Here is a 25014-nt window from a genome sequence, read left to right on the forward strand (position 1 = left end):
AACCAGGTCAAAAATGTTCAGGTATATACAAAGTAAACAATTCTAAGTTTGTGATATATCAATTTAGTCAGAAAAGAGAAACAGACCTTTAGTATTTCTAGTTACAATGAGTAATTTAATTAGAATCAATTTAGGAATTCTTTAAAAAATCACTATCTAGAACAGAGGCAGGGCTGTGATACTATACAATAAACATTTAGCTCCCAAGAAGCAGCAGAATTATTACTTTTTTAAAAAAATTCAAAGATGCAGATCTCAGGCACTGAAGGCTTTTAGAGTAGTTTCTACTCTATAGAGAGAGATTATACATATGTAGACAAAAAGGACAGGAAATTCAGATTTAACTTGTCTGTGCAAATAGCTTGAAACATAGTGACAATGTCAGCAGAGGACAATTGCTAACCCTTGCCTGAAACCAATTTACCAAGTTGTGTTGTACACTGACAGGCAGAAAGGGAGTGTATTAGGCTTTTAAGACACTACTTACGTATTTCCTAAGTTGTGCAAGCTCCTTCTGTCATGTTCTTAAATAAGAGATGTGGTATTAGGCAAGATTGATTTCTACAATCAAATACAAACCCGATCCTGTAGCCTTTACTCAAGTATATCCCTTATTGAGTTGCATAAGGAAAGACAGCAGTCTACACCTTGTACCATGAGTGCCCAAGTGTTATACATGGATTTATAATTGTTTTTAGATTGAGGAAACAAAGACCATTCCCTAGAATGTATACACACACACACAGAGGTATATAAAGAGATCTGTCTCTTAACAAATGAAAATAATGGTTTTGACGATAGGTAGGGTGTTTAAAATGTTTAGCACCCGACAACCTTGCTGGCACAGTTTTAAAGAAAAATGTCTGGTTTAAAAGAAGGGTTATGTTTCTATTACGTGCAGTTATGTATCAAAAAAGATTTATTTTGAGCAAGTTCTCCATTTGTTTTTTACAGTCTTAACATACATCATACTCATGGACAAGAAGCATTTTACAGACAAATCAGATTTGAGACTAATACAAATAAGAGGAAGTCACTTGGAATTATGAGTTTATTTAAAATTAAACATATCCAGACATCAAAAGATACCATATGCTGTCATTTACTTGAGATTAAGAAATTCCATGAGCTAAAAGTGATGTTTTTCAACAGACGAAATCTTGACATTTGGAAATGGTCATCAGTAGGTACCTTTCAAATTTTTTTCCTTGTTCTACACTTTGTATATGGGGAGAGGGGGCTTGGGATAATAAAGTGAAGTTTCTCCATTTTCATTAATAAGCCTAAATAGAAGTTTTAAATGGCTCTGAGGAAGTGACATTTGTGCCAAATCCTTTTAAAAGTTCACATTGAACAATTTCACTAGCGTAGTATGCAGTATTACAGGTGAGGCTACAATGACAATTGAGTTTGTGCTAGATTTGTGGTCTATGCTCTCACTAGTCAGGTTGTGGAAATGTACAAACTGTAAAAGCTTTTCTTCCTTGTGAATTTCAGTGACATCCCCTGGCTTGCTATTAGTGTCCCTGAATGCATATTTAAGTTACATTATTAATTCACAAGGCCACAAAATGATGCATTCAGAGGATTCCAATGAGGAGGAAAATTTTGAAGTAAAATAAAGCAAAGCACAAGAAATTGTGCTCTTTGCAATTCACTTGTGATGTGTACTAGTTTAGGTCTTGTTTACAAACAAAAGCTGTAACAGGCTAAAATGATTTAAATAAACTGGTACAAATCACTGTGTAAAAACTGGCTTATATCAGTTTAGCTAGTTAGCATCAGGACTCTGTGGCGTAGACAAGGTCTTACACATGCTGTTTGCCACACAAAACGTAACAAAATAATCTCTGATTTATCCGTAGACATTGCCTAAATGCACATGAATACTGTCCCTATCTTGCTGGATTTTGCAGTCTTAACTAGAAAGGGGTATTAAGTAACACAGAATGTCACTGAAGAGAAAATGGGTAAATCTTAACATGTACATTGAGGTGAATTAGAGAGCAAAGTTAACAATCTCAACCTCTCAGTTGGTGGCAGGGCTACCCCCAGGTTTCAGCTCATTGTGATTTTGGCACCCAAGGTCCTCAAAACACTGTTGAAGTCCTTGAGGTGACAGGAAGCCAGGAACTGATTTCTAGTGTACTGAAACATAGATCAAAGCCATCTTTACACATCATAATGGTACAGTAAGAGAAAAGCTTCTTTTGCTTTGCCATTAGCCTTTAAAACCAAGTTTCTGTATGTGCTGATATCCCCCTAACCTGGCTAGTGAAGGCATTCTGCACAAATCTGGGAATAACTCAAGTTTTATTTTGGCCCAAAAGTTCACCTTAAAGAGGTAAGATGTGTAAGATTTTCTGCTTCCCTCCTTCAGTATTATTAATCACTATTTGCCACTTCCAAGTGCCAGCAAGTGCTGTCTTTTCTTACGTTTATCTTTTGGGGATAAAAAATAAAAACTGAAAGTTAATTATAAGCCTGTCCACAAAATGTCTATATCCACTGCATTTAAATAGAGCTATTCTTCAATCACTTTTAGGCAAGTTTGCATTAATACAAGGTTTTGAAAACACTAGTAGCATTAGTAAATTCCTCTCTTTCTGAAGCTAAATAATTCTTGATGTACAGGAAGTTATAACTGGTGGATACTTTCTGCAACCCATTATGCTATTTCATGAATTGATAAGCAGACCGGGATCCACGTCTGATTATACATCTTCTAAAGTCAGCTACTGTACAAGTTATATAGCACTTAAGATGTTCCAGCAACTCATCAGTTAGAGGCTTTAGAGCTAGAAGAGGCACTGAATCCCATAAAATGTATCTTGCTTTATGACGTACAGCTTTGATTCACAGTTGCAATGAAGAATGCAGACAGAGTAAGCCTAAAAATATCTTAAGAATGTAATAAAATGCTCTTGTCCATTAGCTTTGCTATGCAAGTGCTTTATGTAGGAAAAGATGCTTTTAACTACAGGTCAGATCTTCTCTTAGAAGTGAGCAACAGATGGAGAAGGTACAGTGTACTTTTCACTAGCGCCCAACTTACTCCTTATCCTGAATACTGATATATGCTTTCAGTTAAAGGACAGCCAATGGAACTTCAAGTAAAAGAAACTTTCATGAAGGTGGATCTGATATGCAGATATTTTTTATACAGAACTCATCCTGCTGTATGGAGCATGAGCTTTTGCATGATAACTTGATGTTCTGTTATAAGATACTGAATTCATAACTTTAGCCTGAATACTGCACTAGATACACTGTCCTTCTAAGGAATCACCTGAGGCAGGTAGGTGTGTGTGTGAAGAATAAAAAAAAACTCTATAACTATGAATTCTGGCACAGCCAGGAGTAGCAACTCAACTACTCGAGGGCTTAGAGAATAGGCTTTAGATTTTACACCAATGAACTGGATTTATTGTAAATGCCACAGTCACAGTGATAGACAGTGCACAGACTTCTATTAACATACATATTTTTGCAACTTAGCATTTCTACTGAGTAAATAAATGCAATTTGCACAGCCTTCCTTTAAATGTGCCTAAACTAACCTAAATAAGCAAACAGAATAGCAGAAAAGGGAAACTTAAATTGTAACTGTCTCTTAAGCAATATAGCACTTTATCCATGTATATAATATACTATTTTATATTATATACACAGGCATGCACATTTTCCTTAACAGTTAATTCACATGAATGTAAAAACTTGCACCTCCTATACATTTGCCACCTTTACCGCAAGCATAGTTAATCCAGCTATTTGTCAAGAAAGAGGAATGACAGTTAACAAAAGACTTCCCCCACAAGAAACAAGTTACACAAAGAATACTGTATCACTACAAATTTTTATTCAGAAGCCCATCTTTTTTTAAAAAAATCTCATTAGGAACTTGTTTGGTCAATTGACTACAACACTTTCTACCAGACACAATAGTAAAAATGGCATGGCTCAGAATCGACCAGATCTTTCACGATCTCTCGACCGCCTCCTATCACGTTCCCGTCCTCCTCCTCCTCCTCCTCCGCCACCACCGCCTCCTCCTCCTCCACCACCACCTCCACGACCACGATCTCTGGATCTAGAACGACGTTCACGGGACCTTGACCTGGATCTATGCCTGTAAAAAAGCATTAAGATTGTAGTTCTTAAATATGGTGAAACAATGCAGCAATATTCTACAGAGTACCAAGAATCAATCACTCAAACAAAAACACTAGAAAAAGCAGTAGAGTTTGAAATAAAGTAGTGATTAGGTACTTCCACCACCTAAGAGCCTAGCACCTTCAAGCCCACAAAGCCATCGTTATAGAATTCTTCAGTTTTAGACAGTGAAGGGTCAGTATGTATAGTGAAAACTGTTACCTGCAGTCACTTGTCTGAAAGGCCAGAAAAATGTCAGTTCCCTGTAAGTACCCCTCTAAGTTAATTGCACTATTACGCAGAACCAGTTGGAGCACTGAGAGAAGTCTCTTGTAGTCATTTACAGATTTAATGGTACACTACAAGTCTAAAGCCACAGGGCCGGCTATATATAAAAAAAAGTCTAACAAATCAGGATTTTCTGTACTAAATTTCTCTAGTATGAGATCAAAGCATTTTCCTCCTCTTCAGTCTCCACCTTCTCCATCACCAACATAGTAAGGCCAGTGAGCTGCAAGAGCCCAAAAATGCATCTCTGATGTCACAGCTACTCAGAGCTCCAGAGCCAGCCTCTTAGGGAGGAAGGTCACAAATATTTGAGAAGGATTTTGAAAAGCTTTAACCAGTCATTTCTATTACCAAATGGAAAATTATACATTTAAATTTTTTTTGAACTTACGCTACGAAATATGAACTACAGAGTTTTTTGTTTATAGGCATTGCTGTGGAGCTCAAAGTGGAACTGAGCAACTGTGTTTGCCTCAACCTGCGAACACACCAAATTTGTATTTCAGGGGAGTTGGGTGATCTAGGACATGAAAGAATGATGCATTCTGGCGTATCACAGCAAAACTGTGTGGTGCTTTTTTTTTGAGATAGGGTGAAAGTGTATATGTGTAACGCAAAAGATGAAAAAGCAACATCATTTGTGCTGAATGTTTACTTTGCCCCTTGTAATTTGGAACATTTGGCACAAGTCTCATTTTGGTTACAATACTGGCAGGTCACCTTTAAATATACATAATCCATTCTTGAAAATCCATATTCATAAAATCTCACAAGAAAGGATGAGGGAAGGCTTTTCAGAAAGAGAAGCCAAGCTCAAGTGTTTCTGACTAAGGGAAAAGAGGTCAGGAACCAGAAAAGTAACCATATGACTCTTAAGTCAGCAGCACATCTTTTACAATATTATAATATTCTTAGTATAAATATATCCATGACACCTTCAATTTAAAATTAAATAATACCTAATTTATCAGGCAAGCAGGAAACAATGCAATATGAACTTTTCACAATTAAGTTGACTCCAATTCCCAAACTATTGCAAGACAATTCAACAGCATTTTTAGAAAAATATGAATGTTTGTGAAAGTGTTTAATTGATAATACTGGAAAGTGAAGTCCTATCAATAAAAGAGGTTTCATACTGATAGCAGCAATGCAACGTTCACCAACATGCCTGAATTAAGATTATCAGAAACCTTTTTGCCGCTGTGTGGAACTCTACCTATTGCCCATTCGATACACAGCACGCCTACCAAGGGGGAACAGTAGCACCAACAGATATGGAATTTTGTGATGTTGGCAACTGTCCACTAGCAATGGAACCAAGATCACCAACTCATCTGACACATGCACCAATCAGACATCACTTTTACTTTCCCAACATGGAATGGATATGAACTGATTGGAAACTCTGTACTTCACATTACTGACTCTCTCTGCCACCCTCCATTTTTGATTATTTTTAAAATTTGCCATAAAGCCAGATTAAGTCTTGAATATTTACAGAAGAGTCAGATTGCGATTCCACACCAGAAGAGGATCAGGAGAGGAAAAAATGATTTAAACAACTTTCCTCAAAGTCAGATCCTATTCTTTATGTCTTCAAAAAGTTTAGGGAAAAAATCCTAAATTATTTGCATCAGTTGGCTTTAAATTAAAAATATAAAATGCTTACTTCTTACGACGACGTCCATATAATTCACGTCGCAATTCTCGGGAAATGGGCTTCAAATGCATAAAGTTACAGAAACCTCCTCGCGTACACTCTCTGTGGAGTAGAAGAAAATTACCACAAAGAAAGCATTTCCAATTTATACTCTTAGCTTTTCTTCTATATAAACCTGTGGTCACGTTAACTGATCTGTGTTTTTTTTAATGTAACATTAAACAATTTAAACATTAAATTGGGAAGCATGTCTCTTGGTAAAATATCGTAATTGCCCTGAAGTCAGAGTTACACATGAGCATAATTTACATGGAATTACCTGTGTGCCTGGTGCATGAATGTCCAGAAGTGAAGAGAAATTTTTTGTGAAGAGATTGAGTGCACAGGGTGCTAAGGCATGTGAATTGAGCTTGCTCTAGAATCTAGATGTTAGTGTAGCTTTAAGTGTATTTTCTCTGAATGCATCGTTTGGAAATGCACTTGAGAAACCTTATACTCATGAAAAGCTTAACTTGGAGGTATCTCTAAGCTACTATAATAAATAAGCAGTAGCAAGTATCGTTTCATTACCCCATTTCATACTGACGGCAACAAGCTTCTCTGAAGTCAGTCACAGGTGAAAGCTCAGCATGAATTGGCTGACCATTAAACCAGCGATTGTTCAGATCAATCACAGCCTTTTCTGCATCTTCTTCACGACGAAACTGAAAAGAAAGTAAAATTAACATTCTCAAAATATTACATAAATGGTAACATTTGATCTATTTTAATTCCCGGCTGGATATTTAATACATGCTCAAGGCCAGCAATAAAACTAGAAGCCCATTTTATATTCTATTTGCCCCTACTCTTAAATGGTGTTTTAACAAAACATATGTAGGTCCATTCAGTTTATTATTTAAGCAGTAACATTTTAAACATGAACAGTCAATCTGGAGAAGACTTAGTGGTTTCTCTTCAGACTAAATAATTTTGTTGAACATTAACATTCCATGTTTAAAAGACTAATTGGTCTTGCAGGCATTTGTAAGGAATATGAATCAAATAACATCGTAACTTGCAAGTATATCAGAAAATCATTATCTAACTCACTAGTTACTGGACAATTAGAGCTTAAAGAGGCTGTCAAGCATTTTAGACCATGAATTTATGTTCTCTAAGAAGGTTTGATAAACACTTAATTCAAAAGATTAAGTGTGCAATAACAAGGTTCTGGGAGATTTAAACCAATATTCCACCTTTCAGTGTTTACACTCCAAAACAATACACAGAGCTAATTACATAATAACTAGAAAGCAAAACTGACTGGAAAATAAGCATGTGATAAATACTTTTCGAATTTAATCAATGACTGGGTAAAGAAGGGTGTCAGGATAAATCTAGTAATACTTAAAATGGCTGTATGCATTTCAGCAATTTTGTAAATGCCCAGTTACTCTCTCCTCCCCCCACTTCCTTCAGGGTCAGGCTTGTACAAATGCCATTTCATTTAATCTGTTTTTTATACCTATTCCAGTTTGCATAATGATCTCATCGACATTACAAAAAAAATCGTCTCAATGTTCAAGTTGAGCAAGGTGCAAAGGGCAGGCAAGTTATGACAGTTCTAATAAATTCAACTGCTAGCAAGATGGGTAAGAATTTTTAAAGTATGATTTTCATCTGATTGACCCCTTTAAGCGTACTATACTTCTAATTTTAAAGTTTAATACTGTAATGAGCAACAGTGTAAATATTCTATTTATTACGTTTCACAGGAAGAATATAAACCAAGCTAACAATCTTGCAACATCTGAAAAAAACCGACTGGAATTTTATTTAAAAAAAATTTACTTGTATTGTAGTTTAACCAGTTGACACACAAATTAACACACAGTATGACAGTTCAGTATTTTTTACTCAAGTGGACTGAGGTGATCCTGGTCACAATTAAAGTCAAAACTGAACCCAGCTATTCTAGTCTTCTCCTAAAAACCATCTAGTGTGACTGTTCTGAGAGGCTTTAGAGGAATTGCAAGACATTCTGTGTAAATGGAAACTCCTCTCAAGTGCATTTCCTGAATACAACCAGGTCTTTCTCCAACAACAAAGTAATTAACATTTAATCAAGCAGGTCACAGTCACACTTGTAAGTTAACAATTTTATAGTTCACCGCTCTGAATTTCAATGCCCAAATGTAAATCAGACAACAGTTCATCTATGTGAAATATCTTCACAACTAAAAAGGTGAGATCAAACTTTATGAAAACAAGACAGATTCAACTGTAAGGGGATGTATTTCCCCTCTGCCTGGTTTGGATTCTAATCCATCCAAACAAAAAAACAAAACAAAAACACACACACACTCACTTGCTCTCCCCAGTGTACAGGTATTTACTTTTATAAAGGTGCCATCATGTTTTGAAAATGTTAAAATTGTGTATATTAAAGAAAATTTATATTCATGATGTATTGCAGAGGTGCTTTTGTATCTTACCTTTACATATACATTTCCAACTAGATGATCTCCAAGGTTATCACAAACGTTCATCTCCTCAACTTCACCATACTTTTCTTCCATTTCCGTGAAGACCTCCTAAATATAGAGAAATTTATTAAAAACATATTGTGCAAATTAGATGGATTAAACATACCTACAAGACAATTAATCATTACTAAGCAGGAAGACTATTCTCTCTCCCAACACCCTTCATACATTTTTGTTCTAAGACTGTAAATTTCTGGGAAGGCACTGTATCAGCCTGTGTGCATGGACAATATTTAATACCCTGTGAGTACTACAAGGATAAAGTAATTAACTACACAATTAAAAGGTAACTTTTCTTTATTTAGAAAATGAGATATACAAGACACTAAAGCCATGCCCTTTGGAAAGAAAAGCCAATCTTCCAGTCTACTACACTTAGGGTGAACAGATGTCCCGATTTTACAGGGACAGTCCCGATTTTTGGGTCTTTTTCTTACATAGGCTTCTATTACCCCCCATCTCTTGTTTTACTTTTTCGCACTCTCTGTCTGGTCACCATACACTTCAAAATTTATAAATTGTTTGCTAACACTGAAGTATACTTTTTAACTCAACTGTGTGAGGAAAAAACAGTGGGAGACACACCAAAAATAGACCATACAGTATTTTGTTTTGAAACTTAATCCAAGGTCTAATATAAACAATAGAGTTATATGTAAATTAAAGAAGGACTACAACAGGAACTATATGTTTAATATGTAAAACTGAAGGTATACAAAAAATATCTAGACACTAACAGGATACACATTTCAGTCAAGCAACCAAATGTCTAATTTGTGTTTTCTTCCCCCTCCACCATCCTTCCCTGATCACTCCTAGAATCCAATCTTATTATCATTTAAACAGTACACTCTTTGGGGCAGGGAATGTTTCTTGTAATGCGCATTTAAAGCCCTATTTATCAGAATTAGAAGTGGTAAATCTGGGAGAATTATAGTTTTCCTTTTTCCATCCCATCAAGGATTAGCTGGAGGGTTTATTTTTGTAATTTTTCACTGCCACCAACTAAACTTTGCCTTTGAAGAATATAAAAATTTTTAACAGTGAATTTCAACATACCTCAAAGAATTCATCATAATGTTCCTGCATTTCAACATCGCTCACAGCACCTGCAAATTCCAAGAGTCGAACAGATTAGAATCAGTATTTGAATGACAAGACTCTGAACATACTACAAAATATATTTTAGAGAACAGAAGTAGTCATTTACCGAAGCATAAGAAATGCTATGTAGTTAACCATTAAGAAGTATTAAAAATAACTGTGAGCAGCTTTGAGTCCCAAAAGATAGGAATATCTCAGTATGTGTTACTAATATGGTCAAATCAAGACAAGTTTTAATCAGCATCCAAATGGTACATGCCAAATTTAAGGGGAAAGGATTTAGTTTGAAATGTGACTAATTAAATGTAGAACCCCACCCTCTGCCAATAGTTTACCTACACAGAAGGCAAGTGCTTTGTCACGTTAACTATTTTAAAGCATGATTATTAAGATTTCTCTTCCTAAAGGCAGAGCTTTGTTTAATGAAGTTCACTCCTCCAGTATAAATACACTAGTTTGAGAAATCACTGATGTGATTAAAACTGCAACTCATCGTAATCCATTGAATTTGTCCAGAATACAAGATACGCTTTTCTTGTTTCCTCAGTAGAGTGAAACTATGTGGCTTTGTGGTAGAAAGCATTTCTCCATTTTATTTTTAATGTCAATTTATCTTTCTGTAATACTGTAGAATGGTTTTTCTTTTCTTTTTTTTTTAAAGCGAGAGAGCCTGGCTATATATTCACATTAGATCATATTCATACTCCTAGCTGGCCTTTGCAGTTGAGTGCTGCTTGCCTGCTGCTAAAAAACTAATGTAAATTAAAATTTTGCTCATTTTTCAAATATCAAATATAACAAAATAAATTACAAGAGATATTTTCAGTTCTACACCATTTTACCATACATTTTATTTAATAAGTCATATACATTAAAGCCAGATTGATTAAATCTTCAGTTAAATGGCTTTATTAGGATCAAATAGAGTAGCTTTAAAACAGATGTGGCACTTCATGCAAGAACAATGTTTTAACCTTTAAAATGCAACACCATTGCTTTACTGAGCAAAACCTGCAATATGACAGGAGGAGGATCCAATAAAGCTACGTTTATTTGCCTCAGTCGCTGTGCGAAAACAGGTGCTCTGAACCCAGTCATTTCTGGATCACAGTGCAAATCATGCCATTTAGAACAGCTTTTCATCTTTACTGAAAGATGCTTAATATTAATCAAGCAAGCTTCCTAATCTTCGTGGAACTATGGACAATTTTTCTCTATAAGGTTAAAGGGATACTGGTCAAATAATTTAGGCTCAAGATATTTGACCTTCCAGATTCAACGTTTGCTTTTCAAGAGACCCTTTCCTATGCACCAATTTAAAAATCTCTGAAACATTTAGTCAACATTCACTACATAGAGACAGTTTAATAACTAACCATATTCCCAGGGCTGTGCCAACATCAACAATGATAGCACACTAACATCTGAGTGATTTAAAAAAACGCATCAGTTTGGGCTCCACAGAAAGAAAGTGGCATGATCAAAGTTTATCAAATGAGAAAGTGCTGAAAACTGATACGGACATTCTACTGTCAAACTAAGATTACAAAAAGAAAAGTAAAGAAATAGGAAGTGCTTGAGAGTTTCCCTCTAAGGTGGAAAGGGTAAGAATCATACACATACTTCACAAACATTCAGGTTCCAGGGCTACCAGTGTCTGAACCTTGAGAGCCCAACTACTAGATAAAAATTAAGACTATTACAGGTCAAAATTAACATTAATCCTCTATGACAACAATGGAGAGGAAAACAGTAAAGCACCAACATTAACTAGCTACCCATTAAGAATATATGCGGTATTTAAATAGGGACAAAGCTGAAAAGATACGGGGAGGGTTTCAGCACACTCATTGATAAAATAGAGCTATAACTCTACCATACCCGGTATAGTTAAGCTCTGTTATACAATTACCCATCTATCAAGACAAACTAAAGTTTAAATATTAATATCAAACTTTAGTTCGGAGAATCTGTTTACCTAAAGACTCCTGCAAACTGCAGGAGGATCTGGGCAAATAAAGTCTAAACAGCTGCACAGCATACCAAGTAACTTTAATTCTGTGCAAATTAGTTACCAGCTCACTGAGAATTTAGCTGATGTGTAGGAAGTACCCAACATCCAACTGCATATTTTTAGCAATACACAGATAGTAACACCGTAAACGTCTATAACAAAAAGCCTACAGGCCAACACAACTTTATAAACCCATACAAACTTCATAAGCAACATTCTACTTCTAAAAAATAGCCCTGGTTTAACAACTGACAAAGTGTCAAGTCGATCTATTCAAGTGCATCAGTTTTGTTATAAGATATGCTGTTTATGTTAATCTTATGAATCACATTTCACTCTTAAATTAGTATTTAATTTCATAAAATAGAATGTTGTCTAATTAAATGCTGGTAACCAGTGTTCCCTCTAATTGTTCCCACTCGAGTGGAATGAATTTTGTTACGTTAACCAATATGGAGGTGATGTGCGACAACCGTCATTTTGGTGCACACAACAAAATTCATGTGGTGAAGTGGGGGCAAGGGGTTTGGAGAGTGAGAGGGAGCTCAGGGCTGGGGAAGAGGGTTGGGGTGCAGCGGTGTGAGGGCTCTGGGGTGGGGCCAGGGATGAGGGGTTTGGGGTGCATGAGAGTGCTCTGGGGCTACGGCAGGGAGAGTACTCCCCCCACAGCAGTACCTGGATTAGGGGGCAGGGGGACGTGTCTCTCCCTGTGGCAGTAGCTCGAGGGCTTGGGCTGCAGGTTAGGCGCCCCAACTGCAGGTCCGGCCAGTGCTAGGTCAGGGAGGGGCACCTCGGCTGTGACAGGCCCAGGCTGAGGCTAGATTCAGGGAGTGGTGCACCATGACAGGCCAGGCTGCGCGGCCCTGGTTGCAACTGGGTATGGGTGCGCTGCCCTGATTTGCGCCATGCTGCCCAGATTCGGGCTGGGGTAGGGGAGCCCCGGCCGCAGCAGGTCCAGGTTATGGCATAGTTGGGGTCATGGAGCCGCCCTGGCCTGGCAGGTTGGGGGCCGGACAAGGTTGGGACCAAGGAACGGTCGCCCTTCCACTGGGGAGGGTTCCCTGAGTGCCTGTGCTATGCTAAATAGGTAGCTGCATGGCCACGCAGGGAACTTAGCTTGTAACTAATCCAAACTAGTCTATGATATAGTGGCTAAAAAAGTAATAACTGAACAAAACGTTAGCACCACATGCTCAATGTTCAATTTGTTATAAAATATTAGAAAAATAACACCCATCTTTTTAGTTCTAAAGCCCTTAAGATCTTTTTCTACTAGTGTCATTGGTTCAACTAATGACAGATCAGTAGTCACAAACTGACAATCTCAGTCATTTAACTTCTGTCATGATGCACAGTACGAGACTTTTTGCCCATTTCCTAACTACAGAAGAGTTAAGAAATTAGTTCATAACAATATCCAAACTGTTTCCTTTCCCCAAGTGTACTTTTAAAATTATTTCCTACTATGAAAATATGTAACTTAGTTCTGGGGAATTTGAATTTTCAAAGTAAGGGAGAATTTGCAACATGCACTTATCCACAAGGACAGCTGCAGAAGAGAAGAATTTGTCAGTCTATATTTATCTTCCAAAGTAGTCACTAAATGGGAGCTGCATCATTAGTCTAGGACAAATATTTTTGCAAGCAGTCTTAAAGTTTCAAATTTGAGTGCTCTCAACATTAACATAATGATGGGAAACATGTTACGGATTAAGTTAATGTGTGACTGTCCTGCTTTTTGAGCAGTGAAGTCTAATGCATGCCTTTAAAACATACAGCAAAAATATGTCTAGGATGCAGGCAAGTGACAGAGGGGAAGAAGGGGAAAAAGGAGACAGCAGTGGATCAAGACTGCTTTACAGGGGTTACCAATTCAACCACTTTTTGATATAATGGACAAGTATCCAATTTCTCCTAAGAAACAAATTCTTGTGCGGTAGGGGAGGGTGTGTGAGAAAAGGACAAAAAATTGTTGACACATTTTATGAAGTGTGGGCAGTTTGATCCATTAAACTAAAATGGTAGACCACCTTAAGTCGACACTGAGCTCTGACAATCAAGCCCAGGGAACCAGTGAAGGAACTTGTATGAACTTACAGCGCAAACCGTCAGCAGACTGGGAAGAGTTTTGAGGGTTACGGTAAATGTTCAAGAGGGCAATGGTCTGAAATACAAAACGCAACAACTTTATATTATGGAAAAGAAATTTAACACGAAACTGGTTTCCTTTTGGTGATCGCTTTAGCCGAGTCTCAGTGCTGAAAGAGAGGCAGTTATTTTCTCCCAAGAGGAGAAATTTTCACTTAGCTGGTGACCTTTCTGAACAAACCTAACACTGTAAAGCAATAGAGATCTCATGATACTCGATTACTGTATTCTTACTTTAACAGTTACTTTGCTCACCTCCATTATAATTGGAGTGTTTACATGGGGTTCAAGCAAAAAAAAGTTTGCAATATAATGAATGGTATCCAAGTGTCATAGTAACAGCTGTAACATGTAAGGTATCATCATATGCAGATGTTTGATTTTGGCCTTATTGAACAATTAGTGAATAAAACAACCCCTCAAGACACACTAAAACCAGGATAACTCTAATGTATAACACAGTAATCATGGTATAACATGAAATCTCCATTTCCTAAAGAAAGGAAAGGTGAAATAAAATCCACAATTTTGGGCAACTTACCGTACATCATAAATATACCTAAGTTTTCATATTATATCAAGAATTTGAGAAATGCTTGCAAAGTAATCATTTAAAAAATGAATACAACAATAAGTGACAGGGCTTAAGAGTTACAGGATGTAATGCTCATGCACTGTGCAAACGATTTTGAATCAAGGAAGTCCAATTAGTTTATCTTTTTATAAAAGTCACTTTCTGCACTTTATAAACAGGCACATTTACCAAATTCTTGATATATGCGCAAGAAGAGTTCCATCACTTGTCCTGTTTGCAACAGCTTTATGTCAGCAGCTCAGAAGCCAACATTATTGTCTCATAATTATGAGTGGGCTCTTTAACACCATTCTTTAAAAAAATTTCTCCAACTGTGGGACTTACAGTGTGAGCCGTCAGCCGTCTGTGCACTGTTTTGGGGATTACGATAGATGTTTTGAATCAAGATGGTCTGCGGGGAAAAAAAATAAAAAGGGGAATTCTACTGGCTGCTGTGCATATAACAGACAATTGCAAAGAGACAACTATTCATAAGATATTTCCTTTTGTATTTGCAGAGTATCTTCTGAAACTGCAACCAAACCATCATATTATGAAAACAGTTTTAAATTAACCACCAAGAAAGAGCTGTGTTTGGTTTCCCTAGTGAACTGTCCCAAGTATATCTACTGAAACTGTTTATTTGAAGTAAGCGTATGACATCTTGTGTCAGAAGTACAATGTCACCATGCACTTCAAGCTGCTCAGTTATGTAGATACTCAAATTTATCTTAAACCAAATTCATTACTGTAAACCTAGAAAAGCTGCATTTGTATCAGTGCACAGTACATAGCATGTGATGCTGTAAAGTCTTTAAACAGTTGCCTCAGATATCAAGTTTTTCAAATATCAACTAGATACCCGCTATTGTCTGATCAAGCAGTTTCTTGGTGAAATTTCTGTTTAAATAATATAATAGTTTTAAATGTTCACGTTTTCCGATCCTTCAATAAAGATCAATATCCTTTTAGCCCTTCTGCTTTTTACTTGAAGAATTAGACCAGGCAGGCTTGAAACCTTACATTTGTACCGTTCTTCTTAAAATCAAGTTGTCTGAAAAAACAAACCATGTTTAAGTTAGTAAACTAATATTACATAAAATTCCAATGTCCATATAACTGTAAACTGCTCAAAGAGATTCAGATTTAATTACTTAATATACAAATTTAATGTTAGTTTGCATGAACTTTCATCCCCAATTGAATTTAACTGGTGCAGCACTTGTTTTCTGATGCCACCAAGAGATTAAAACCTGTTAAATTACATTTAAATCATATACTGATTTTACCAACACATCAACCAAACCAATACTTGCACCAGTGGTGGCAACACAGTAAAATATAACCATGGCAATAGCTCTCTATTAATTATTAATAAGATCTGTTCCTCAATTTTCTATCACAGCTGATTACCAATATTTGCACAAAGTCTTCCATAATCAAACTATTACACATCAAATTCACTAGTGACATCACAATCCAGCTTGTGTGTCAAGTCCAGTGCCACACACACTAGACTATGACTTCACAACATGACCCTGTCAAGCCCAGCAGTTCACTTCAACTGACATCAGATAAACAAGGACTAAATTGCCAGAGAGAAAATTGCTGGTCCAGGTTAAGAAATAATTACTTTTAAACTCAGGTTTAAAAAGTGATTTCTGAAAACATGTTTAAGCCAGACAGCATGGATGGCAAGTATCCATTAGATGTGTTGTTACGGGAAATCAGTGAAAGAGTTAGGAATCGAACCCAAGTTTCCCTACAACCAGGCCTACGCTAACCCACATATACTAAACAATAAATCTGTAATCATCTAGAGGATAACAGGGTTATAAGGAATAGCTAGCATGGATTTGTCAAGAACAAATGATGTCAAATCAACCTAATTTTTTCATCTTTGACAGGGTTACTGGACTTGTGGATAGCGGGAAGCAGCAGCTATGATGTATCTTTATTTTACTAACGTTTTTGATACAGTCCTGCATGGCAGTCTCATAAGAAAACTAAAGAAATGTGGCCTGGATGAAATTACCATGAGGCAAGTCCACACCTGCTTGAAAGACCATACTCAAAGAGTAGTTATAAGTGGTTCGCTGTCAAACTAGGAGGGTATATCCAGTGGGGTACCTCAGGAGTTAGTCCTGGATCTAGTACTATTTAACATTTTCATTCATGACTTGGATAATGGAGTGGAGAATATGCTTTAAAGTTTACAGATAACATCAAGGTTGGGGGAGTTACAAGCACTTTGGAAGACAGGATTAGAATTCAAAAAACCTGGACATATTGGAGAACTGGTCTGAATTCAACAAGAGCAAATGTAACAAAGACAAGTACTTCACTTGGGAAGGAAAAATCAAATGCACAACTACAAAATGGGGAAAAACTGTGTAGATGGTAGTGCTGTTGAGACGGATGGGGGTTACAGTGGATCACAAACTGAATATAACTCAACAGTTGCGAAAAACAGCCATGAAAAAAGCTAATATTCTGGGGTGTATAAACAGGAGTGTCAAATATGTCAGACATAGGAGGTAACTGTCCCACTACACTTGGCTCTGTTGAGGCCTCAGCTGGAATACTGCGTCCAGCTCTGGGTGCTACAATATAGGAAATGTGTACAACCTGGAGAGAGTCCATAGGTGAACAACCGAAGTGATAAAAAGTTTAGAAAGCTGACGTCTGAGGAAAATGGTCAAGAAACACTGGGCCTGTTTAGTTTTGAGAAAAGAAGACTGAGGAAGGACCTGAAATCAGTCTTCAAATATGTGAAGGGTTGTTACAAAGTGGAATAAGATCAACTTTTCTCCATGTCTCTGGTAGGACAAGAAGTAATGGGCTTAATCTGTAGCAAGGGAGATTCAGGTTCGGGATTAGCAAATACTTCCTAACTATAAGGGTAGTTAAACTCTGGAATAGGCTTCCAAGAGGTTGTGGAATCCCATTCATTGGATGTTTTTAAGAACAGATTTGACAAACACCTGTCAGGGATGGTCAAAAATTTATGTGGTCCTCCCTCAGCACAGGGAGCTGGACTTGACTTCCTCAGGTCCGTTCCAGCCCTACATTTCTATGAATCCATATTGTAATATTAAAACATTTTTTAAAAATACATGGTTTCTGACCACTCTCATTAGCATAGCTATGTTTGCAAGAGGAATTTTAAAGCAGCTTCTTAAAAGGGGAGAATTCTACTGTAGATGAGATTTTAGAAGTGGTCCCTCCAGGTCACAGTTGAGGCATATTAGCAAGGCACTTCCACTGTTGCATATACTGCATTTCTGTGGGTGCATAGCTGGAAATGCAGGAGCTTTCCTAACCACTAAAAATGAGAAATGAGAAATCATCTCTTTACCTGCATATCTCGACAATCAGCAATGATAGAAAACAAGGTAAACATAAGTTGTAATTTAAATGCGGAAATTTTCCAGGAGCATGGAAGATGTTCTTTGAGAGAACTGTAGTGCTAATAAATCAAAAATACACGTTAACCAATGCCCCTCTCTTTTTAGCCTATATCCACTCCTCATTTCACAGGTAACATTTAACCGGCCACTGTCTGGATAATATGTAGAGCCAATTGTATATCCTTAAGCAGCTAAGGTAGAGAAGCAATCCTTCCACACCCAATGGGCTAAGCAAGTGACCGCTAACACTTTTAGCCTAGGCCAAAGATCACGAAGGAGCGGGGGAATCTCTTCTGACCATGTCAGATAAGGAAGCAAATTTGCTTTAAAAAAAAAAAAAAAAATCTTGGAAGTTCTGACATTTGGGATGGGTAGAGCATGCTGCCATTGTTTGTGATGTAATCAATCTAGGATGGGTTAAGTGCCTAAACATCTCTGAGAAAGCACACACCTTACAGTTAGTACTGTCTGGTCTCTACTATAGACAAGCTTACAACAGCATTGCTCCCTGCAACCATTAGGGAGATAGGAGACCACTATAAATGCTGGGAGAAGAAAATGGAGGAGAAAACAATCCCTCCCCAGGAAAAAAAAATACATGAAGTTGTTTGGCCTCAATTAATTCTGGATAATTATTCAGGTAATTATTCATCTGAAGTGCTTAGAACCTACATTTAAAGAGATATGTACATAAATTCTACAAGAGGGAACAAACCTGGCTAAATGTTGGTTTATTGTGCAATCGAGAACATCTGTCCCCATGACGGCAAGCTCCAATTTTGAAATAAAATGAACAGTTGACTCTGCAAGTAAAAAAACGAGATAATTAGTCTATGGAAATACAAGGCAAGAGAATATGAATACATAATTAGCATTTAACAGAAATGCACCCTATCAACTTAACTTTAAAGCACAATTACATACATCAATCAAATCAATAAAGTCCAAGACAGTAATGGGATTGGTTAGTTTATACCGATTCCCCCTCATCCATGACCTGAGAGATCTGCTGAACTCCAGGACAATCAAAAGCACACAGAGCAGCTGCAATGTGAAGTACTTAAGTGTATTTATTCAGTATCTTATTGTTACATTCAGCATTGGTCAGTAGGAAAATATTCTCATCTGTAACCACTATTGTTTCCATTTGTTTCTCCTCCTTTCATTTCTCCCCTTCCTCTCTCTCTCTTCATTCAGGCAAGCCCCAAATCTTTCCACCCTCTCAGTCAGCTTCAGTCCCATCCCACCAGCTAAAACAGTCAACAGTTAAATAGTTGACACTTAAGGGATGTCTACACTGCAGCTGGGAGGTGCGATTCTCAGCACAGGAAGACAGACTCCACTATCTTAGCTCCCCTCTCTCCCTGCACCCCGCAACACACAGTTCAATGCCCTGCTGACTCCCAATGAAACATACAAAATGAACACTTAGTATTTCTAATTTTACAAATGCAAACAACTGCTAGACCTAGCCTTGACTATCTTTATAATCAAGAGGTAATTTGTACCACAGTAGCATAAACTGCCCATGAACCAATGAGAACAGGACTTATCTACCTTGGTTATGAAAAGTAAATACAGGCACTACATAGTACAGAGAGCAAGGAGAGTGAAAACTGTCAATAAGGGCTATATGCATACACAAAGTATATAACCTTGCTTTTATTTAAATTTACTTTTCTTTATCCATACACTCACAATTTACAATAATTCCTTCACATTTCCTTTTGTCGAGCTGAAAAGGAAACCAACTTGTTTACTGGCTATGTTCCCACTGTCCCCTTCCGCCCAACCTTAACTGTGGTATGTTCAGTACAGTAACTAAAAAGCAGAACTTAAATAATTGGCAGATTTCACATTGTAGCTCCAGCTACAAAGAACACACAGAGGAACAGAGTGAAAAGCACTTAATTCTAATGGGCTGTGCATAACATGTATTGCATGTTGACACCAATGATTTTAATAAATTCCACTTTGCAGTCACAATTACAGGCATGGAAAAAATCTGAAAGGTGTTCAAGTGTATATTTGGGCTTCTAGGCAGCAACTTCTATCACCAGATCACAGCATGACACATTCACAACACATTAAAGATTATATTCTAATTCACATCTGGCCTACACCTAGAATTTAGATTGACTTAGCACAAAACTTTTCACAGCCCTGAGCAATGTAGCTACGTTGACCTAACCCCCACTGCAATCAGATGGGAGAACTCTTCCATCAACCCACCCATGCCTCTCAAGTTTGGTCTATAGCAGCTCTCGACCTTTCCAGACTATGGTACCCCTTTCAAGACTCTGATTTGTTTTGTGAACCCTCAAATTTCACTTCACTTAAAAACTGTTTACAAAATTAGACAAAAATACAGGAGTGTCACAGCACACTATTACTGACAAATGGCATACTTTCTCATTTCGTCTGTATTAAATTGTAGTTTGTACTGACTTCACTAGTGCTTTTTATATAGCCTGTTGTAAAACTAGAAAAATATGTAGATGATTTGGTACTCCCTGGAAGACCACTGCATACCCCCAGTGGTATGTGTTCCCCTGGTTGAGAACCACCAGTCTACACTAGCAACTTATGTTGGTATAACTAAGTGGCTCAGAGGTTTAGAAAACCCACAACCCTGAGTGACACAGTTATAACAACCTAACTTCCTATGCACTATGTTGATGGGAGGACATTTCCCGTTGAGAGAGTTACCGCCCTCTTATGGTGGATTACCTACACCAACAGGAGAAGATCCCTCCCATCATTGTAGGTAGCATCTTCACTGAAGTGCTCCAGTAGTACAGCTGCATTAGTGCAGTTGTGCTGCTGCAACATTTTAAGTGTGGACAACCCTCAGAGACGGATATATTACAGCAATAGTCTCCAACTTTTTAATGCACAACATCACTTTTTGAATTTAAGATCAACCCCACCCGTTTCCTGAGGCCCTGCTCACTCCATTCCCCCCACCCCCCGGTCATTCGCTCTCTTCCACCCTCACTAACTTTCACTGGGATGGGGCAGGGGGTTGGGGTGTGGAAGAGGGTGCAGGCTCTGGGCTGGGGCCAAGGGATTTGGAGTGTGGGAGGGAGCTCCAGGCTGAGCCTGGGGCAGGGGGTTGGGGTGCAAGAGTGAGGGGTGCAAGCTCTGGGAGGAAGTTTGAGTGCAGGAGGGGGCTCCAGGCTGGGGGTTAGGGTGCAAGAGAGGGTGTGAGGTGCAGGGTCCGGACGGGAGGCGCTTACCACAGGTGGCGGCGCAGCAGGGGCCAGGCAGGCTGCCTGCCCGCCTGCCCTGGCCCCACCCCACTCCTAGAAGTGGCTGGCTACACCGGCCCCTTCCTCCACGGCAAAAGAGATATGCCAGCAGCCAGACACTTCCAGAAGCAGTGTGAGGCCACGACAGGTTGCTGCACCGCCGGACTTTTAGAGGCCCGGAGATCGTGATCGACTGGCAGAGGCTCCAGGATTGACCAGTTGATCACGATCAAAGGGTTGGTGACCACTATATAACTGCGATGGAAAAACCTCTTCCATTCCTATAGTATGTGTCTGCACTACAGCAGTACTTGTAGTGTAGACACACCTTCAGATGCATGTCTCAGAAAAAAAGAAAAGAAAACAGAGTACTGAGTTCACTCCAAATCCAAAGCTAAAAACCAAACTACAAAACTTCTAATAATTCATAATAACCTCAACAATTTCAACTCAATGACCATTGCAAAGTTTCATTTTCAAACTCTCCTCAATGAGGATGTATGGGACTGACGTGGGGGTAGGGCAGCGAATCATGCGCAGTCCCTAAAGGGATCAAAAATGTTTGCATGATTAACATCAATCCATTCCATCAAGTAGGCAGCAACATAAGGAAAATTCAAAAGCCACATACCCTCATTTTCTGACAGAAGGATGACCGTGAGCCATCAAAAATCCACTGAGGCAATGACAGAATCAAGGGCAACACCCGTTTCTATAGAACCTAAGCTTGTTTTTAAAAGCAAAACAAAACAAACAAGCAAAACTGCAGGCCCTCGAGTTTGCAAAAATGAATCTTCCAGACATCAATCTAGTGTAAAGAGGATACATTAGCGCTCCTGACTGGGCACAGCAACGGCTCCAGGGCCTTTACTGATCAGAGCTTCACGAGCAGCAAAACGACAGCAGAGCCGGGAGGGCCGTTTTCGCCATTGTAACCCAGAGCAGCAGGACCTGGATTTACGCGGCCTCAGGGTGTGGAGGAGGCGACTCTATAGAGGGCGACGCGCGGAAGGGAGTTACTAGCCTGAGCAGACTTTGAAAGGAGCCCGGGGGGGGAGGGGCCACTGGGCCCCATCCCCAATTGTTCACGGCTCCAAACCGAGACACGAGGACCCGCCCGGCGGGAGGCGCGCGCCCGCAGCACGACGGCAGACTCTGATCGCCAGGGGGAGCGCGGGAGAGCACGTGGGGCGCTACTCCGCGCGCAAAGTGCCTCCCCCCAGCCCCGAATGCGCAGGTGTCCGGGCCGGCTCCCCATGGGGATCGTCGAACAAGCCCGTGCAAAGGCTCTGCCGCGCGCAGCCCGCTTGGCGTGGGGACAGTTACCGCCGTTCCCTCACACGGCGGTTACCCACTGCGCGCGCGGGCCTGGTCTCTGGAAGGCAGCGCGCGCCGCCCAGTTTCCTCTCCCACCCGCAGGAGGGAGCGCGCGCGCCGCCACGTTCCAATCACCAAGGCCGCTCCGCCTGCCTCAGGACGGGAAGCAATAAACTGCGGCAGCGGCGCAGACTGGACGCGCGCTCCATGGCGCGAGAACCCAGCGAGGACCGATGGGGGGGAGGGGAAGACTCCGCGTTGAAACCCATTATGTGAACAGGCCGCACGAGCCCGACCCCCGCCATCTCTCCTCTGCAGGGTACCCGGAGCGCTGGGCCGCCGCCAGTGGCGCGGCTTCCGGCACAGGGCACTCACTTGTCCTTCTCTGTGCCGAAGATGGAGGCCAGATACTCCGCCATCTCCCACCACCAACCGACCGCCGGAGAGGCCCCGGCGCCGATTGAGCGCGTCAGAGCTTCGCGCCGGAAACACTCCGCCCCGCCCACCGCCTTCCAGCCTCTGACCGGAGCATGGGGGAGGGGCTGCTGCCATCCGCACATGCGCCCCCATCGCCTCACCAGCTTCCTTTCCGCGGCGGGGGCTGAGTCAGCGCGGCCTCCCTCAGCCCGGTGTGCGCAGCTTGGGCCCGCCCCAAGGCTCCCGACCCTCTGCGGGGAGTCCGCGTGTGGCGCGCAGGGTCGGGATCCCTACGGGGGCCCGGCACGTGCCGGACCCTCCAACCCTCCATGTCCCGGGACTGGCTCAAATCAGCGGGGGTCAAACCCCAGCGGGGCAGGAGGTGCTCGTGCAGAGCTTCCCCCCGAGCCGGGTGTGGTAATTGGGAGTCTTATCTGAGGTTCCCACCTGGTCACAGGACTCCCGGTGCTGGGGCTTTCAGGGCAGCAGCTCTGCACTGCGAGACTCCTGTTACACTCACAAAGGTTGGCAAGACTGGCTTGTGCCCTTGGCCAAAAGGATAGTTAAGGTCCAAATTTCTTGGTCAAGGTCCAGACTCCAGAAGAAAGTAATTTTTTTAAAAAGGATGTTAATTAAAAAGGTTTCAGAGTCTGTTCAAAAGTGCCTGGGGGGGTGGTCTGGATTTGGCCCGCAGTCTGCCTGTTGACGACCCTGTAAGCCAACAGGAGCAGGCTTGCTGCAGGGCAGGGCTGTGCTGAGTTTTGAAGAGGCAATAGAAAAAAAGGTATAAAACTAAACCACAAAAAATCGTTTAAGGACAATAAAAGTAGGAAATTGGTATTCCCCAAACAGAGCATATAATGTGCTTCTAGTTCTACATAAAGTTGTACAGTAACTATCAGAGTATGTATGGAAATCAGCAGAGAGGATTATGGGATGCTTCTTTTGTCTAAAACAAATAAGTGGCTGAGACCATCCCTAAATGCAATTTACTGAAGTGATTAGGACAATTCACATGCATAAAGTTGTACATACACATTTGTATCACTGGGGGCCAAAAACAATCCTAATTGAAATTAACAGGCATTCCAGTTCTGGGGATAGGGGAATAAATATGGCAACTGAAAAATGTGCTGAACACTTATTCTTCTGGTAGGTTACAAAAGAGACCTTCACAAATATGTTTGCTTTTTAATATGCAACAAAAGTTTTAGTAACATTACTGTACTTTGACAATGGTTTCACCCAGTGAAAGGCATTCAGTTGATCTATAGGCATTTGTCAGCTGCACACAAACAGAAAATGCCACTGTGTGCATCAGCTGAGCTAGTGATTGTCAGTAAGGGATGCATCAGGAAAACAAAATAAAATGAACTTGGCAAGAGCTGATGCACTAACATTTTAAAATAACTTTGGACATAAACCTTTGCTCAAATATCTCTTTTAAAATGGTAACTGCCAGGCTTTGATGAATGGATTTCTGTATTGCTATAAGTACTTGTGTCAGTTATCAAAATGCTATATAACCTTTCTCCCTTTAAAAGCCCATTTAAAAATCCCAGCGGAGGCACCGTATGAGTAATATTTATGTAGTGCTTTTCATCCTAAAAGAATCCAGAACTTTTCTCTAGCTATAGACATACAGCACCACTGAACTGGAACCACCTGGGTTCCTGGACTCAGTTCTGGGCATCCTATTCTTAAAGATGTTATGTCCTTGTCCTAGTGCAAAAAGGGATCCGTGCTTTATGGCTCTGGTGAGACCATGCTTGGGATCCTGTATTCATTTCTGGACACCTCAAAAGGCATCATGACCCAGAGCAAGGGATAGGCCCTCCTGCATATTACTTTCAGTTGTTATCAGGAAGCTTTTGATAAACTGAATGGAGTTCAGAGAATAACAACAAAAATAACTAAGCCTTCGGAGGCCCTGATTTATGAGGAAAATTTAAGACAGGAAAATTTAGGTTGCTTGGTCAAAAGACAACTGGGAGGGGGAAGACATGGAATAATGTGCAACACTGTTAACATGAAGGAAGGAAAGGAACTGTGTACCATTAGAGCTGGTCAAGAATTTCCCATCTGAATAATTTTCTGAGGGAAAATTCACTTCCTGCAAAATCAACATTTTCTGCTGGAAAATTCAAA

The 25014-nt window shown here is 39.8% G+C and overlaps 1 protein-coding gene across 3 annotated transcripts; it reads right to left on the minus strand.

Annotated features, from left to right (window-relative positions):
* Positions 1-1033: 1033 nt before the first annotated feature.
* On the minus strand, positions 1034-22934 carry U2AF1 (U2 small nuclear RNA auxiliary factor 1). 3 transcript variants are annotated; one of them, XM_075073933.1, is made up of 9 exons: positions 22825-22890; positions 18597-18684; positions 14817-14883; positions 13847-13913; positions 9691-9740; positions 8581-8679; positions 6674-6807; positions 6113-6205; positions 1034-4129 (listed from the first exon to the last, which is right to left on the minus strand). In XM_075073933.1, exons 5-9 carry the CDS (start codon positions 9718-9720, stop codon positions 3961-3963), a joined length of 525 nt encoding a protein of 174 aa, XP_074930034.1. In that variant the 5' UTR covers positions 9721-9740; positions 13847-13913; positions 14817-14883; positions 18597-18684; positions 22825-22890; the 3' UTR covers positions 1034-3960. The 3 variants fall into 3 exon arrangements, with proteins under 3 accessions (XP_074930034.1, XP_032646058.1, XP_032646059.1); XM_032790167.2 differs by lacking the exon at positions 14817-14883 and having other exon boundaries at positions 22825-22934; XM_032790168.2 differs by lacking the exon at positions 13847-13913 and having other exon boundaries at positions 22825-22934.
* Positions 22935-25014: the final 2080 nt, after the last annotated feature.

The sequence above is a fragment of the Chelonoidis abingdonii genome, chromosome 1, assembly GCF_003597395.2.
Source record: "Chelonoidis abingdonii isolate Lonesome George chromosome 1, CheloAbing_2.0, whole genome shotgun sequence".
NCBI lineage: Eukaryota > Metazoa > Chordata > Testudines > Testudinidae > Chelonoidis > Chelonoidis abingdonii.

Coding starts and splice junctions, on each gene's coding strand:
- U2AF1 (XM_032790167.2), bottom strand. CDS start 22,868: ATGGCGGAGTATCTGGCCTCCATCTTCGGCACAGAGAAGGACAA. Junction 18,685..22,824: donor TTCGGCACAGAGAAGGACAA/GTGAGTGCCCTG, acceptor TTTTACTTGCAG/AGTCAACTGTTCATTTTATT. Junction 9,741..13,846: donor GTCTGCTGACGGTTTGCGCT/GTAAGTTCATAC, acceptor TGGAATTTGCAG/GTGCTGTGAGCGATGTTGAA.